Source organism: Ostrinia furnacalis, unplaced genomic scaffold (genome assembly GCF_004193835.3).
Source record: "Ostrinia furnacalis isolate ACB-3 unplaced genomic scaffold, ASM419383v2 OfSCF2303, whole genome shotgun sequence".
NCBI lineage: Eukaryota > Metazoa > Arthropoda > Insecta > Lepidoptera > Crambidae > Ostrinia > Ostrinia furnacalis.
In genome coordinates this window covers 167,489-184,829 of record NW_021132542.1, presented here as the reverse complement: position 1 = coordinate 184,829, position 17,341 = coordinate 167,489, and the positions used below count along the sequence as shown (strand labels likewise).

General features: G+C 37.0%; 1 protein-coding gene across 2 annotated transcripts; it reads right to left on the bottom strand.

The window, feature by feature from the left end:
* Positions 1-1,241: 1,241 nt before the first annotated feature.
* On the bottom strand, positions 1,242-16,300 carry LOC114354979 (SET and MYND domain-containing protein 4). Of its 2 annotated transcripts, none has more exons than XM_028307607.1 (14): positions 15,696-16,300; positions 15,244-15,502; positions 14,951-15,131; positions 14,691-14,838; positions 14,420-14,581; positions 14,021-14,158; positions 11,870-12,077; positions 11,429-11,633; positions 10,877-10,979; positions 9,107-9,293; positions 6,519-6,807; positions 5,730-5,809; positions 5,491-5,567; positions 1,242-5,400 (listed from the first exon to the last, which is right to left on the bottom strand). In XM_028307607.1, exons 1-14 carry the CDS (start codon positions 15,839-15,841, stop codon positions 5,205-5,207), a joined length of 2,379 nt encoding a protein of 792 aa, XP_028163408.1. In that variant the 5' UTR covers positions 15,842-16,300; the 3' UTR covers positions 1,242-5,204. The 2 variants fall into 2 exon arrangements, with proteins under 2 accessions (XP_028163408.1, XP_028163407.1); XM_028307606.1 differs by having other exon boundaries at positions 14,691-14,841; positions 15,696-16,298.
* Between the last annotated feature and the right edge of the window lie 1,041 nt (positions 16,301-17,341).

The window sequence follows — 17,341 nt, the reverse complement described above, 5'->3', positions numbered from 1 at the left end:
ACAATGTAATAATATTTACTATTTGGACACGAAAACTTTATTAATTAATAATCACTTTCATTACACATACTTTTATGTACCTATGTAGGTATTCAAAATTACAATTATTACAATAACAAAATATTAATTACTTAAAACAATATCTAGGTACCTATCATTAAAATAAAATAATAAGGAACCATTTGGTCATTACAGAATCTTCTGTAGGTAGGTATTTAAAATTACAAAATAAAACAAAATAAAACTTCTTCAGTGTTAATTACTTAAAACAATATCTAGTCACAATTGTTAAATAATATGGAGCTATTCGTTGTCTCCCCACCGCCCCCTCAAGCCCTCCGCCGGCCTGGCGCGCCCATCGAATACATTTTTAGCCGTTTCGTTTTGGCTAATGTGCACATTAGCCGGCTAAAGATGGAACATCACGACACAAACTAACATGTTATCGTACTTTAGCTGCTTCTCGAAGATAAACTTAAGTTTAGCCGGCTAATCTTAAGTTTATGTTCATACCTATCTTTAGCCGTAACATATATATAGATAGGGTAAACCACCCAATTATTGGCACTTTAAGCAGCTACTTCACAAAACCGGTAAAATTTGCATGTAAAAATATGTTTTATCAAAGAAAAAAACATTTATATTGGTCTTTTAATCTTTGCAGAATATTATAAAGTACTTATCATTAATAAATTAAATCATTTATTCAATATAGGTACCTCTTAGTTTAAAAGTTATTACCTCTTTATATAATTGATTGAAAAAAAAAATCTGTAAAAAATTTAAATACGTCAAATATTTTTTGACCTTTTTTTGTCGATAAAAATAGGCCTAGTTTCACCTATTTTCATATTATGTGCACTTTATCAAGACACTGTATTGTGGAAGGTGGTTTTTTTCAGTAACTCTACCAGGTACGTCGTACGTCGTACGTATTGAGTACGGAAAATAAACAAGTATAATTTTTATAAAAAGTTTATTACTTAATGTAAAGAATTTTGTGAAATTAACATGGTATGGCTTCGAGTTGTCTAGGTTTTCAGATGGTTTTACTAAAAAACAGAGGCACAACTATTACAATACAATTAATAACTTGTAATTAATTTGAGTTTTGAATAAAGTGAATAAACACTTCAGAAAATATACCTATTGCAATAAAATTTCTTATAAGACACGCATGTAACTTAGTCTCTTAAGATAAAAAACGGGCTAATATCCCTGTTTTCGTGGTCCTGCTAGTATGTAAGAATTATTGTTTTCTGTATTCTTTTGTACGTAGGCAATGAAAAAAAAATGTAACAAAAGAACTCCAGAAATTATCAATCGGTAAAAATGAAATCAATATTACTGTCATTCCTTCCTTCGGTGAATAGGTGAAGACATTCTCATAGAACTCGGTTATCAAATAGCCTTACTATATCCGTCATACCAATCGCACTAACGTGTAAATTATGTAACACTGACATACTCGTTATGTGCGTGTGGACTGAGTGATCTTTTCAAAAATCTCATCCAACCACAACCAAATTTTGAGAGGATTTAGGAAATAACTGTGAAAACTTTATGGTAAGGTATTAAATTTGTGAAACCTAAACAAAGAAAGCTAGATATAATTAACTGGATCACTCAATCTGGACACCTGAAGAATTAGCCATTACACGTATCCAATAATATACTACCTTTGTGTTTATAATTTGCATTTGAAATAATTGTAAAGAATCTGTGAAAGCTGCTAAACCAATTTTCTATTCGTTTTAAAGCCCCGTTTAAGATTTAGAAAGGTTTATAACATGAAAGAAAGAAAGAAAAATTATTTATTTAACAAACCGAGAGTTGTGTGTTTTGTTTTTAGAAGTTTTAAGGATGTTTTTAGAGTGTTTTCACTACCTAAATAATTACAACATAAACCAGTAAAATCACGATCTTTGTTTCACAAATTTTCCCAGAAGCATAATTTATGATAAACATGATGTTTCATACTTTTTCAGTATAAGGTGGCGTTTTAAAGATCACTCAATTGAACATAGTGCATTCTGAGTGATCCATATAAACCGTTCTAAATCTTAAACGTGGCTTTGAAACGAATCGAAAATTTGTTTAGCAGCTTTCACAGATTCTTTACAATTATTTCAAACGTATAAACACATAGGTAGTATATTCTTGAATACGCGTTATGGCTTTTTCTTCAGGTGTCCAGATTGAGTGATCCAGTTAATTAGTTTTAGCTTTCTTGGTTTAGGTTTCACAAATTCAATACCTTACCATGAAGTTTTCACAGTTTTTTCCTAAATCCTCTCAAAATTTGGCTGTCAAAAGTTTTTTGAAGAGATCACTCAGTCCACACGCACATTGACTCGTTGGGAAAAGAAATTGGTTACAGTGTGACCGGCAGTGGCGATGTTTTATAATAGTGTGACGTGTAGATGGGATTTTTTTACGCAACAAGTCAAAGTGTGACTGATATCGTAAGTTCAGTTACTACTTCGATGTAATGTCATTTTTACTGATAGTGTCTGGACCACGATTCACTATAAAACGATCTTATGGATCTTATGATGACTACGGCACATCACTGGAGATTTTATTATTGTACGACTTCGAGTGACAGGTCACTGTAAAGATATTTTACAATGACCAAACTTTATCGATTTTTGAGCGTAACATACACATAACTTAATAAAATCTATAAATGTTACAAAATTTATGGACATGCCATATTTTCGTTCTTTAGAGTCTAAATTTTAGACAATGATTCGGCTGTGGGTTGGACTTAACCTATGTATAGATGAGGCACTGTAATTTAGCGCATTGATCTAACCATAGTGCAAGTTATAGTTTGTACATTTCATATTAGGTACTTTAGATCCCGATATAATGATAAAATTAGTAATAAAGCACATGATAAATACAAGGCACCGGAGAGTTCAATTGCTTTTGTATTTCCAATTATGTTTATAAAAGACAAGATGCTAACGTAACGATTATAGAGCATCATTTAAATCTTCCGTAATGGTATATTTATGATTGATTTGAACAAATTCACCTCAAAATAGTTAAGTATGTTAATATTGAAAACGACTACAAACAAATTATTACTTACATTTAAATATATTAATCTGAACCTAATTTTACGCTAGTATATTAAAAATTACGTTGTATAAAGTGTCATTGTATCCGTTACATTGTACATTCTAAAGTTTAAAATATAAATGTAGATAAGTGATGTGTCTTACACCCATATTCTTACGCTATGGTATTCCATAAAATGCTTAATTTGATTTACACGGGTAATATATTGTATAAAAATAACCATTTCAATTTATTTATGATATTCTTCAGATTTCGAGCAAATTGCAGATACGGAAGAACATTCACACATTAGAATTAAACTTTGTGAGATTCAAAAGGCACAAAATATTATAGTAGAGAATTTGGGTGTAAGTTTATGTATACTTTCAGCTAAATGGCAGTCTATGACTAACATGATTGATTCTCCTTTTGGTTTGGTTTTAACTACAAAGTCATTAGATCTTACTACTACGAGGTACAGTTGTTTACTTCATCAGCATCCTCATCGGAGAGTGGTACATGTGCATTTAATCACATCAATATTTTAAGTACATACTCAGAGCCAAAGCATACGATGCGTTACGGTATCGCGTGGTGTCGCCGCGTCGTCTAAAGATAGCATTCGGATCAAGACGACCGCGACGAGAGACCACGACCCGAGACCGCGACAGGCAACCGGTCGCAGGTCGCAGGGCGACAGCTACTTACGAATCTTCGCGACACGAGTCGTGCGACCCATACGAAACTCAGTGCGACTCATTTCGTGCGAAGAAAACACGGCCATTTTGCATCTGTCGCGTCACGGCACTACCTTGTGAGCGACCGAGTCGCGCGACGCAAGTAGCCGGCAGGCCACGCCCAAACGTCGCGCGACTTGACTTTAGACAATGTATAAGCGACAGTTCGCAAGCGAGACAGAGACAAACAGGTCTCTGCCTTAGCCAAGTAACGGTCGCGATCTCCTGTCTCTGTCTCTTGTCTCAGTCGCAACGCGAACCGCCACCTTTACATAGAAATATCTGTGGTCGGTGTAGTAATCTTTGCGGTGCAGTTCCACAACGCCTGTGCCTTGGCTCTACAGTCTACATGCTCGCTATATGCGAATTAAAAAATCGGCAACTAATGTACTTACTACATAATCCGATTTTCAAATCATTTTTGAAATCACAACTTTTACTTAATGATGTAAATAAACCTCAATATTAATTTTAAATAACTTGTACCAATATTAATTTATGTATCAATAAGTAGGTAGTCGACCTTTAAAATGCTAAATATTATTATACAGGGTGTGGTTTTGTAAAACAACGCCCATCTCAGGGGTAGTATACACGACACTGTTACAAAAAAAAAATATAATATAAAAAATAACTTAATTTTTTTTTTGGAAAAAATCCATGATATCTGGAAAGTGGTATTATTACGCGGGCGAGTTATCGGTCAGTCCCCCTGCTTTGCCGGGGCGTTGGCCGCATTAACAAGCGCAGTCTCGAAAGTTTTAGGAGACGTTTGAACAAGGTTTTTTACTAATTAAGTAATAGTTAAAATTTGATTTATCTTTTTCTTGTAATTACTTTCATGGAGTTTCATGTGTACTATGACCCCAGATGGGCGTTGTTTTACAAAACAACATCCTGTATTTTATCCTATATTATGTATATGAAAGAGTTATTTTATGTATAATATAAATTCAAAAAGACAACACCAATATTATAAGTAATTTGCATACAAAAAATCTCACTAATCGCATTGCTTAGATATAATATTGAACTGTATTCATTCAATCTTATTGTATTTTATTAGGCATCTCTTTTTATAATGTTATGAACATCACGTTGCATTAGTCACGCACAAGTTGATAAAATATAAACTTATCAACATTCAAAATATCCTGAGTTTTTAATATGCTAGTTTCTAAACCACGACCGAAGTGAATATAGCTACTAAGGAACAGTTCTACAAAACTTGAAAAGGAACATTTAGTATGATACTAACTATTTAGATTTTAAATAACAGTTACCTAATTTGCTGTGACATAGTAAAATGTAATTAACTTTATCTAAAGATGTTAGTTTGTAGAAACAAGGACTCACATGTGCTGTTCTAGGGATTTAGTAGTGCTCTAGTTATGCGCCCTAGATTTTGAGATTGTAGTGCAAATTATGGTGGATGCTGTCTGCTACATCGGCACTCCGGCTTTCGTTGAGTAACGAGGCGACAAACTCTTCATTCTCCTTGAGCCTTTTGACCAAAGGTTCCCACGAGCCGTAATTCAGTTCAGTCAATTGAACTGCTTTCTTCAATATTTTGTGGGTTTCAAGACACCAGTCCCTGTAAATTTCAAAATATAGTTCATACATGTTTATAACAAGCAATGTTATAGTTTAAATATTATAACAACAAATTGTAAAATAAAAATACCTGTATTCGGCACTGTTTTGCGTGGTGACAATCCGCTCCAACATCACATCAGATAACTTCCTGAGTTCATGGGCCACCTGAAAATATGTATATGTATGTATTAGTCAAAATAGAGCGTTAATTATTATCCAGAATCTTGACACATTAAGACGTTTCATCGCTATTTATAGAAGTGATAAATAAAAAAAGATTTATCTCTCTTTCTCTCATTATGACAGAAACATCACGATCTTACGCACCTCAGCACTAAAAGATCCGAACTGGTACTCGAGACTTTGAATATTTTGTTTTATTAGTTCCACACTCTTGCTGAAATCACCTGTAACACAATGAAATACATGACATCATTTATTTATAAGGTAATAAGTTTTTATATTTGAGTCAACGTTCGCTGAGAGACACACAAAAATCGGATGACTGTCACCTGTAAATCTTGGCTACACAGAAGATACAATAATGGAAACTATGTAGGATAGATTAGTCCTTGTTACCTGTTACTTTAAATAGCAATAAGCTCGCACGTATCAACAAATGACTATTCCCACCGCTGCAACTCTTGTGTACCCCAATCAACAGCTTGATCGCCATTAAAAAGTCTAAAGAGATAGACTTGGCCTTCGTTTCTTTTTATTGGCGTTACTTTTGACTTATAATATTTTTTATTTCTCTTGAGAAAGTCGAACTTTTTAGTTCGCCGCCGCTAGGTATAAAGTTAAGGAATAGTTATTACCGAGTGGCCATCATTATCCATATCAATAAATAACAAAGCTGTCTATAAAAACCATACGGTCAAACGAAAGATACGGTTAAAGACATTTATTTTCTCAAAAGAATTTACAGAATCCACTTACAGAGAAAACACAAATACAATTAAATACATTATTACCAACTAGCATTTTAAATATGGGTAAGTACCTATGTTTGAAAAATATTCAAACAGCGTATTTGCGACTTGCGACTACTTTTAGTGGGGATATCCACATAAGGTGCACAGTGCAATGCGATAGAAAGTTAAAAAAATAACATACCGTAATCCGCATACAGCCTGGCCACCTTATCGGCGGAATCTCTCAACGCGGAGTGATGTCTGTGCCAAGCGTGTTGTTGTAGTTTCAACGCGGCCTGTGCCTTTTCGCATCTCTCGGCCGGCGCACGCGCTCTCTTGGCTTCGGCTAGGAGTTCCCTAGCCCGCTCTAGGGCGTCTAGGGCCCGTTCCACGCGGAACTCCGCGCCGCATTGCGGACATTTGGGGGAGCCACCGCTGTTGCAAGTTACGGGACCTTTGCACGCGTGACAGGCGTAAGCGCTGAACAGATGCTGTGAACAGGAATTCAAGTTTGTATTATTACAAGTTGGAACTACACACAAGAATTTAGTCTGCAATAGGACAGGACAGAATGTGTATTTTGTGTATGCTCCGAAATTACTCGACCGAATTGAAAAAATATTTCACTATAAGGTCCGGTTTCTATCAAGGCGGAGCGGAGAAGAGAGAAGTTTTTTTTTAAGATTATGTATTAGCAATTCGTGTTGCACAAATTACTAATAATTCCGTTAGCCCCTCGTGGTAAGCTAAAAATGCTTGTGTTACGAGTGGGCTCACAACGAGTCGAGTGGCGGTGGGATGCGAACCCGCGTTTCTCGGATCTCGAGTCGACCAGTCCGACCCCTTTTCACTATGATATTATTACCGTGCCTTCACCGTTCGGCTATCGTAGCTATTTCGGAAGTGTCAGGCGGACGAATTTTCCTATAGAATTTGACAGCGACGCGGCGCGGTGCGGAGCGGAGAGAAGTGGAAATAATAATATCTGATTGGTTATTCAAAACACTTCTCCGCTCCGCCTTGATGGAAACCGGGCCTTAGATTCCAAGTTTTTTTTTCGGTCGGCATCGGAGCATATCGCGCACACGCATCTATAGTATGGGGATGTTGCCTGGGTCAAAAAGCAAGAGTTTTAATTAGTCCGTCAGTTAACTTATCAAAAAATACTCTACACGTATTTTTCACTTTTTCAAACTAATGAAAATTTAAAGAGATAAAGCGCCCCAAAGTTCATAAGAAGAGGCCCGTGACGTCAACGCTTGCTTAAAAATGCCGCACGTTGTGACGTCGTGCGCAACTTCAACGCACCATAACTATGTAATTATTTGTTAGATTGACAAATAAAATTATATGTGTCCAATATTTTTTGATATTAAACATTACGGACTAAAAAAATTTTTTTAGGCAACTAGCCTATTGCTGAGCGCGTGTAATGCTCGTCAATACGCGTGCAAATCTCGCTCTCGGCGCGGCCCGTAATTGTTGGCTGCGCACTCCACTACCGGGCGCCCTTGCAGCCTAGTAGAAGCTACGAGACTATGGGTATGTTCTGATATAGCATTACAATCACTGATGGGTGTGGAGGACTGAGCAGTGCTCGCAGTGCTATATCGGAGCATACCCCGTAATTGTGTACGATACGATACGATAGTGCAGACCCAGCCTGGACGAGGCCTGTCCCGGTCAAACCGTTATACTAAGAAGAAAGACACGCTCTGGGATGGGAGAGGACGGCCGATTAATGCTGGTTTTAGAGTCACGCTGACGCACGCTGACCGTCAGCGCTGACAGCCGAAATGTATGGAGCGTCGGCGCCGAGCGATCAGCGTCACTCAGGAACGTTCCCTTCAATGTGGGCTATCGTTTTAGCGCTCACCAGTTAGCGCCACTGTAGAGTAAGGTCCTGTCACTTACTAGTAGCGAAGACAGTGGCGCCAACTTGTGAGCGCTAAAGTGGTAGGAGGACTATCGCATTTGCGCTTATCAAGATGGCGCCACTGTAGAGTAAGGTCCTGTCAATCGCCAGGGGTGCCAACTGTTAAGTATAAAAACGATAGCCCTCATTACATACATATTGATCTGTCAGCGCTGACGATCAGCGAGCGGTCAGCGCGATTCTAAAACCCGCCTAATGGTGTACTGACCACTAGGCATGGAACATTTCATGAATAGCAGGTGAAAAATCATATGAAATGAATTTCATTAATCACACCTGCTATTTTACTTCACATAGACTGCTATAATTTCACAGTCAACGAAATCACGAATCACATGAATTTCATTCATTCATTCGAGCGAAGTTCGTGAGCGCAGCTCTGCGAAGCGACCGAGCGAGTAAGAAGGAATGATTTGATCATGTGCGTGTTAGAAAAGGACAAGAGATGTGATGACGGACGAAACTGGGCATTTTAAATATGAACTTTAAACTCAAGGGTGTAAGGTTTAGATTTCCTTGTCATGATTCGTGTGATTTCATTAGATAGCAGGCAGATGAAATGAATGATTTTCATTAGTCGCGCGGTTATCAATGTGCTGTGAAACTGTTTGTTTTTTGTTGTGCGACATAAATGAAACAGATATTGTTACATTTCATATTTTAGCTAATTAGCAATCCTTCATCATAATTCATACTTCATTAAAAGTAGCACATTATATGAAAGAGCTACATTAAAACACTGCGAATAAAAATCATTGCCTGTGAAATTTCGCATGTGAAATCATATGAAAAAAAATCATCATTTCATAGAATGAAAATGAATGAAAAATAGCATCATTTCCATGCCTACTGACCACAAAGTCCCGTCGGTCGGCGTCGGCGCAGACCGCGCACGCGCACGTGAAGCAGTACTGCGCGCGCAACGCGGCGCGTCGCTGCGCGAACGGCTCGCGCGCCCGGTGCGGCCCGTAGCAGTTCAGGGCCTCGCCGCCCGCGGCTAGCTCGCGCGCGCTCACCACCACCAGCCGACCCTTGTAGAAGCTGCCAAATAATAACACGGGTCAACAAAAAAAAAATTTTTTTTGCGCATGGATTTTACTTATTATATTCTGATTATATAAGCAAATGTGTATAAAAAAGTGCGATTACAAATCGAAAATATTTGCTTTTTAAGAAGTTATAGCGATTTGAATTTTCCATCTTCATAGTAGAATGACTCTCGACATGCACGTCACATTCTCATTTGGATATATTTATAAATAATTATGGGGGCTTATTCGCAAGAACAAGGAGCACGCTTTCATCAAAATATAGTGGGATTTGAGAAACGACGTTACAAAGGCCAGTATACTGAAAGGATGATAGGGTTAGATTTTATGAAAAAAATCTTCTATGGTACATGACAGGAAATTAGAACTTTTCATTTTTAATAAATATTTGGACTCTATTTTAATTTTTATCTTGTGAGAATAAATCTTAAATGGATGTTTGTTATGTTTTAATAATAAGAAAGAATGAAAGAAGGAAAGAAAAAAAAGATATTTAGCAACAAATTAAATCATCTCAATGTTTATGTTTCATACATTCATTGATATGTTTTTTTTTATTTTTTACACAAAAGCAAATTCAGAACAATTTTTTGTTGTTATTCTTGTTTCTAGGTTATAAAGCAATAAAAATAAGCTATGCATAACCCGTGCGCAAAAATACTGTAGACAGTTGTAATGCATCATCACAAACAGTGTCACAGTCAAAGTATTTATTTGCAAAGAATAATAATAATAATAATTAACTGCCCAGACTTTTATATACAAGGTGTTCGGCGGAAGGTTAGACAAACTTCGTGGGTGTATAGGTAAGGTCATTTTAAGAATACAAGTTCGCCCATTTGTCCCTAAATGAGCTACTTTTTTCAAAATTGGATCTCGCGTGTTTTCAACCGCTTTTTTATTCGATATTAATATCGAATGTCTTTAGTCAAATAAAATAAATTTTCAGATTTCAGATCCAGATGATTGGATAGCTAGTTACGAGCCGCCAAAGTTTAACAAAAGTACAAACCACGATAAAAAAATTAACTTAGAATTCGATTTAAAAAAAAATTAAAGGTGATAATGGATTGCCAATGATCTTAAAACATCTCTAGCTTCTCTTCTTTCCAATGATGTATCACATGTAGTAATTAGTATATAGTATATCGTCAAAAATTCGAAGTTTATGAAAGAAAATGGAATAACAATATAAAAATTTTATCCATACATTGTCGATAAGCCAGTCTTTTAAATTACGTGTCATGACAGTGTGCTAGTCAATGACCCAGTATACTTTCCGACTGGTCGTGTTCAGGTGAATGTAATTCTTAAACACAATAGTGAATTTAAATGTTTTTTTCACCAGTTTCTAGTGAAGAATTATGCTACCTACCCATTTTTTTCAGATTTTTGTTTTGGCTAGAAATATCCCATTCTCATTACTTTTTGAACACCCCTCGTAGGTACTTAATGCGATTACCTTGACGACACAACACAACGCCACCTCGCTGGTTTCCGTCGCCTGTCCACATAATGCGAGGCAGCTGCCTAACAGATTTATAGCCTAAAGATATTTATTTTTATTATACTCACGTATTGATGATGTTTGGGTCACAGGAGTGGTTCATCATGGCCGCCGACGGGTATATTGCAGTGGCACGACGAACCTCGCGCTCAGATACCGTCGCCGCTTGACCTTTTGGTGAAACAATCATGCCTTTTACATGCATACACATTCAGTGACCGCTGTGTAATTGGTTCAATCCACCTGCTGTGGTGGAAACCGGGCCTTACGTTGTTACAATAAAATTGTGGATATTATGCCCTCGCGTGAAGCAAGGGCAATGTTTTTGTTCTGTACCACATCGAGTACGCAGCTATGTATTTTAATTTATCAGCCGAACGGTAAAATCGAATCTAGGTAGATGAAGTCTCGGGATCCTCAGGGCATGTCCACATTTTACAATAATGAACAAAAATAGCTCTGCCTACTCCGATCACTGCATGAACACTTATATAAAAATAAAACGTCACTATTCATTGATTGAAGAAATTAGGGGCTGTTATTTTTCTAGAAGAGTTTATCTACTCTTCATTATGAGATAATTTAACTTTTGCAACTGAAATATCGTCCTACATACTTACCATCTTCACCCGTGTCGTCATCTACAAACACAGCGAGCGTCAACGCAGCGTGCCCGTTGCAGACGAGTTGCCCTAGCGCCCGCAACAGCAGCGCCGCGGCGAAAACGCGCAGTTGACGCGCGGGCAACGCGTGTGGCAATCGCGACGGCAACTCGTCGAAAAATGTCGTCCACCGCTCTAGGTATAGCGTTAGCATTGTCGCCGTCTGAAAAGTACGCAATTTCAAACACAATAGCCATAGAGGAGAAGAAGAACAAGTAGAAAGTTCATAAGTAAGTGTTACTTTTATAACTATTAATCCATGACTTTTAATGCGCTTCTTTGGCAGACAAAAATTAGATTTGAATGAGTTCATCCTTACATACAAAATTGATTTGGACACAAGTTGCCTATAGAAAGTGGCGCAAGTAGACCTGAATCGTTATTCATATTTCTACTCACTAAAGCATACTGTATATAGTCTGTGTTGTTCATCTTGTCGAAGTTGGTAACCAAGTTGAACATCCTGTAGAAGGCTGGCGTGTCTTTCTTGTAGATTTGTATGTCATCGATGCGAGAGTACGCTTGGAACAGTTCGGCTGCCGAGCTCGGCTGATCGGTCGGGTTCGGGACCCGAGGGAAACCTTCGCTGGCTGTTATGAGTAGCACTCTAGAAAATAAAAGAAAAAGGGGTTACAAAGTTTCATCCACGAAGACGCGCCCCACCATTTTTGGTCGAGGGAAGCGCGGGGTGCGGGGAGTTTGATCTGAGCAATCCGAGCCTCATTATTGTACTGTGCGTGTGCACTCATGGATAATAATATACCAAACATTAAACACTCAAACATTAGCGGAAGAATGGTGGGGCGCGTCTTCGTAGATGAAATATAAGTTCTTAGGGGAATAGAAAAACAAAGACATGTCTAATTAGTGCTCGCCCTTATTTGTAACATATCAATAAATATTGGAAAAAATATAAGTAGTTTATTACAAGCAGATCATCAAGCATTGCACAATCGCATAAGCATAAGATATAAGTTGTCATTTTGCTGGAGAAATTGAGTCTTACACATTGAAATTCTGGGATTGCAATTTAAATGCTTATTATTACTGACATTGATATTGTTGTGAAATAGGGCGTGCGTATATCTAATAAAATGGCCTACCTGCGGTCTAATATCCCTGCGGTATAAATGTCGCGCACGCCAACCAAGCTACTAGTTTATTGATTTAAACCTACTAACACCTTTTTATGGCATAAAAATGTAACAGCTGGTCAATTAGTATGTTTGGAGTGTTTAAAGTAGGTATCCAAAATTGATATTTTTAAACCATGAATACAAAAATAAAAAAACAAATGAGGTTCAAATCTTACAAAAATCTACCTTTCTTTCTATACAAATTGTCATCGGTAATCAGCCAAATTATTATGGGGATGTCACGTTTCTTTTTAGAATTTGGATGTTGTTTCTGTAGGAAAGTTGTTGTATTGAGAAGTAAAGCCAATCCTTTGTTTGATCCATACTTACACAGACTTGTATATTTTATCGTACACAGGGTGGAAACGATAAGTGATCTCACTAGATTATTTCTAAACTATACAAAATATCAAAAAACTAGTTAGTGATCCTGAAAGTGCTTCATGAGCTCTATCAAACGGTATCAATAATAAGTTACAGAATAAACTGCATCTACTGGAAACATAAAATTTTCGGATTGATCCAGTTTATTTTGTAACTTATTATTGGTACTGTTTGAAAGATATTGTGAAGCGCTTTCAGGATCAGTATAGCCTGACCAGGAACATAAAAACCCTGGCATAGAGGCGCTTCAATTGCATTTGATAGTGCAACACTGAGTACAGTCGTACATGTGTTGAATTAATAGGCTAAATTTATTTATCAGGATTCAGGATTACGGGCTAATTTGATATTTTCATAAATTAACGAAAAATATTATTAAAGGTAACCTGGTTTAAATAAATTAAATGAAACCATCAATCGAGCTAGTAGGATTTATTTTATTATTCATCAATAATCAAATTCAGAACTTGAATATTCAACTGCAATGTCTGCTCATGAACGCTTCAAACTCGGTACTTCTTTCCCAATTCCATAAAATTCAAAACTTAGAAAGTGACAAAAAACTTTAAAATAGGTAGTTGAAACAGACTACAGCTAATTTTCATAGTGGACTGTACTATACGATAAACATGTCAGTCAATTTGACAACCTTTGTCGGAAACATTATTCAATGAAAATATTGTCCGAACCCTTAGTATTTCTCTTCGACAAATACATTAACACATCGTGAACCACTTTTCTTTCACGACTATAAAAATATTTTAGCAATTTAATTCACAAAATCATTTGCACACATTTAAAATAAAGTTTGTTTACACTTTGACAACAATAGACTGACATGCAAGGTGACATGTCAATGAAGTTTTCAGTTACTGTTGCCATTAAAAGAAATTAGTACCATTAGTTTTCCGCAACATGGCGAGGGTTTTTATGTTCCTGGTCAGGCTATAACCAGTTTTACGATATCTTGTATAGTTTAGAAATAATCAAGCGAGATCAACTTATCATTTCCACCCTGTATTATACGTACCTGAGAGCCAAATGCGCGATCCCAATAGTGGGAAAGATGGCGGCCTGCGCGCCCGAGCACTCCCAGCGGTGGAATAGTCTCGAACCGCGCGCGCGGCACTCCTCGCCGCAGTACACGCTACGCGAACACGTACCGCATCTGACAATGTCATCATAATAATTACTATACAGGGTGTTAGGTAAATGGGTATATGAGCCGACACTAGCCCATGTTAACATGGTCATATAAATGGTATGGTGAAGTCAGAAATTTGATATCTAAGATTCCGATTCTAAGATGAAAAATGTTAGTTCGAATGAGCTATCATATCACTAAATAAGAGTGTTTAAATATTTAGAAAAAAATTGCTTTATTTGAAAATGAATCTTAAATGGATAAGAAGTTCTCCTTATTACTTACGGCACAGGATTCACATCCGCCTGACAACAAGTCTCACAGGCGCCTCGGTCTGGGTCTCCTTCGGGCAGCGTCACCCAAGCGTAAGGCTCTTCAGAGAATAAGACATCGCCACGACGCGTTGGCTCGCACGCCACTACGAATCTGCCGCACGATTCACTGCGCCTGTTAATTTATTTGTAACGTGAAATCAAGGCAGATCACATTAAGCCTTAAGCCGACACACGTGACGTATCAGAATGTATTGGTTTGCACCATTAAAGCTGATATTTACCTTAGTTCTAGAGCATTAGAAGCCGCAAAGAAATTGGGGTTTTCTCCTTTGTAACATTCTGGAATCGGCACTTCTTCTTGCTTTACTTCATTAATTTCCTGTAATGCTTCAAGTTTTCTTTCCAGTATTTTAATATGTCTATCAAACTCTGCTGCAAAGAGATGAATAAAATATTATGTTTTAAAATCCAAATGTCTTGAAGAATAGAATATCAGAAAGAAAAGAAGGACTCATCTATTAAATAACAAAACAAAGAGTACCAGCATGAGTGGGTGCCAGTTGCAATGAGTGAGCATGAGTTGCGGCAGCTGAAAGGGCGGCCACAGCCTGCTCCCGGGAGCCCAACTCGATGTGGCAGTCAGCTTGTCGTAGCAACAACTTGTGCCGCTGCTCGTTAGAGTATCCATGGTCGAGTGCCAGCTTTATGTCTGCTAGGCATTCCTTTAATAAGCAGAAATGTTAAATAAATGATTACATAGATGAATTAAAAGTATCAGAAAAAATAGTTCTGCCTTTTTTGCCATATGGCAAGCAAAAAATAAAATATTCGTACCTGAAATCTTTTCATCCGTAGCAAAGCAGCTGATCGATTTGCCAGTGCAAGTGGATACATGGGTCCATCTTGAGGGGCATATAGGACACTTACACAGTAACACCTATAACTCTCTTTGACTCGGTTAGCTCGGAAGTTATCATTGCCTCGCTGACGCCACAACTGGGATATTTCATTGCATTTTAATGCAGTGTTTGAGTCACTGAGTTTTTTAGCGTATGTCTTTTGCATTTGTTGTAGCCAATGTGTGAGGATTTTTCTGTGTATAGTATAAAAATGGAAGTGTAAAGACAACTGATGTTTTATTATTTTTAAGCTACTATTTTATTTAGATATACTATAAATGTTGATGATATGCTATGAGAAGTTTTTGGCTACATTATTGATATTATTTAAACATGAAAATTACCCAAAATAATAAATCTATTAGTATTTTATGTACATTTTATTACCTGACGCCTTCGTTTTTATAAAAGTAGTTCATAGTATCGATTTCGCTGTCGCTGGTCCGGTCAATTTTCTTCTCTTCTGATGAAAGTAGCAACAAAAGAATCTCCCATTGCTTCGCACAATCCTCGGGCAAATGAACGTTATTCATTTTAACAATTGAAATTAAATTAGAATTTCGATATTGTGTAGTGTACTGTGTAAACAAATCCTTTCTTTTTTTTTCAATAAAACTAAATACAGCAATTAAGACACGATGACATGAAACTTGTCTTGTTCATGTAAAATTTTAGTTAATTAACACAGATGAACTCAATTTATTAATTGAAGTTTATTAGTAAATAAATAAATGTAAGCTCAAGAACCACATTCTATCATTCTATCTCATTCTCTTCTTTTGATTTCTGTGGTTCTGTGAATTTGATTGATTGTCATTCTGTCTGTCATCATGACGTCTAAAATAAGGGGCGTTTGGCCAAAAATCGACAAAAATAAATTGTTAGCAAAATGGTGATCGCCATGCCATGCCATGGCATGGCAACCACCGAAAACTTTAGAATTTTTCCGGCAAGGACAAGTTTGCTACTTTCAAGTGTCGATTCAAATGTATGGGACATTATTTTAGCAGTGATAGCACTTACCGCAAAAACAGAGGAATTTTAAAGGACGGCATTTTTCTTCCTAGCTCTAGCTAGCGATATTTTCGGCCAAACGGCTCCATTCTCTATCATCTATGGTCATGTCGTCGTCGTCGTTTGTTTGCATGCAGAGGCATGCATGCAAAAGTGTTTGTTTAACTTTGTAATCTGTGGTCTGCCTGCTGGGATTAGTTTTTGTTTTTTTTTTAAACATAAAATTTTCTGAAGTCTAATCTAAAAATAAGATTTTTAAGTGATTTCTAATTTCATTAGTGTAGTCTGCCACTTAAAAAAATCCGCTGGCAAAAGTAGGTATAGCCTGACCAGGAACATAAAAACCCTCGCCATGTTGCGGAAAACTAATGGTACTAATTTCTTTTAATGGCAACAGTAACTGAAAACTTCATTGACATGTCACCTTGCATGTCAGTCTATTGCTGTCAAAGTGTAAACAAAGTTTATTTTAAATGTGCGCAATTGGTTTTATGAATTAAATTGCTAAAATATTTTTATAGTCGTGAAAGAAAAGTGGTTCACAATGTGTTAAAGTATTTGTCGAAGAGAAATACTAAGGGGTTGCTAAAGCGAATAAACCCACAAGACCCAATAAGTCCCTCCACAAGATGGACCGACGACCTCATAAAGGTAGCGGGAAGGCGCTGGATGCAGGCCGCCACCAACCGGCCATTGTGGAAATCATTGGGGGAGGCCTATGTTCAACTGGACGTCCTATGGCTAAAATGATCATGATGATGATGATGAAAGCGAATAAAGGGCTAATAGCTTGGGTAGTTCATCGTAGGTATAATCCTTTCCTTTTCAATGCTTCTTTTAGTTATATTAATAGATTGTAGTCATAATACATACTCGTATACATGGATGATTGTGTTATACTTTCATTATAATACTTAGTGGAATTACTGCTTTCAAAACGTGAATTAGAACTGGCCCCATAGCAGACATTTTCCTACATCTAAAGGCCTTTTAAAATATACTATATTGGTTATGGCTAT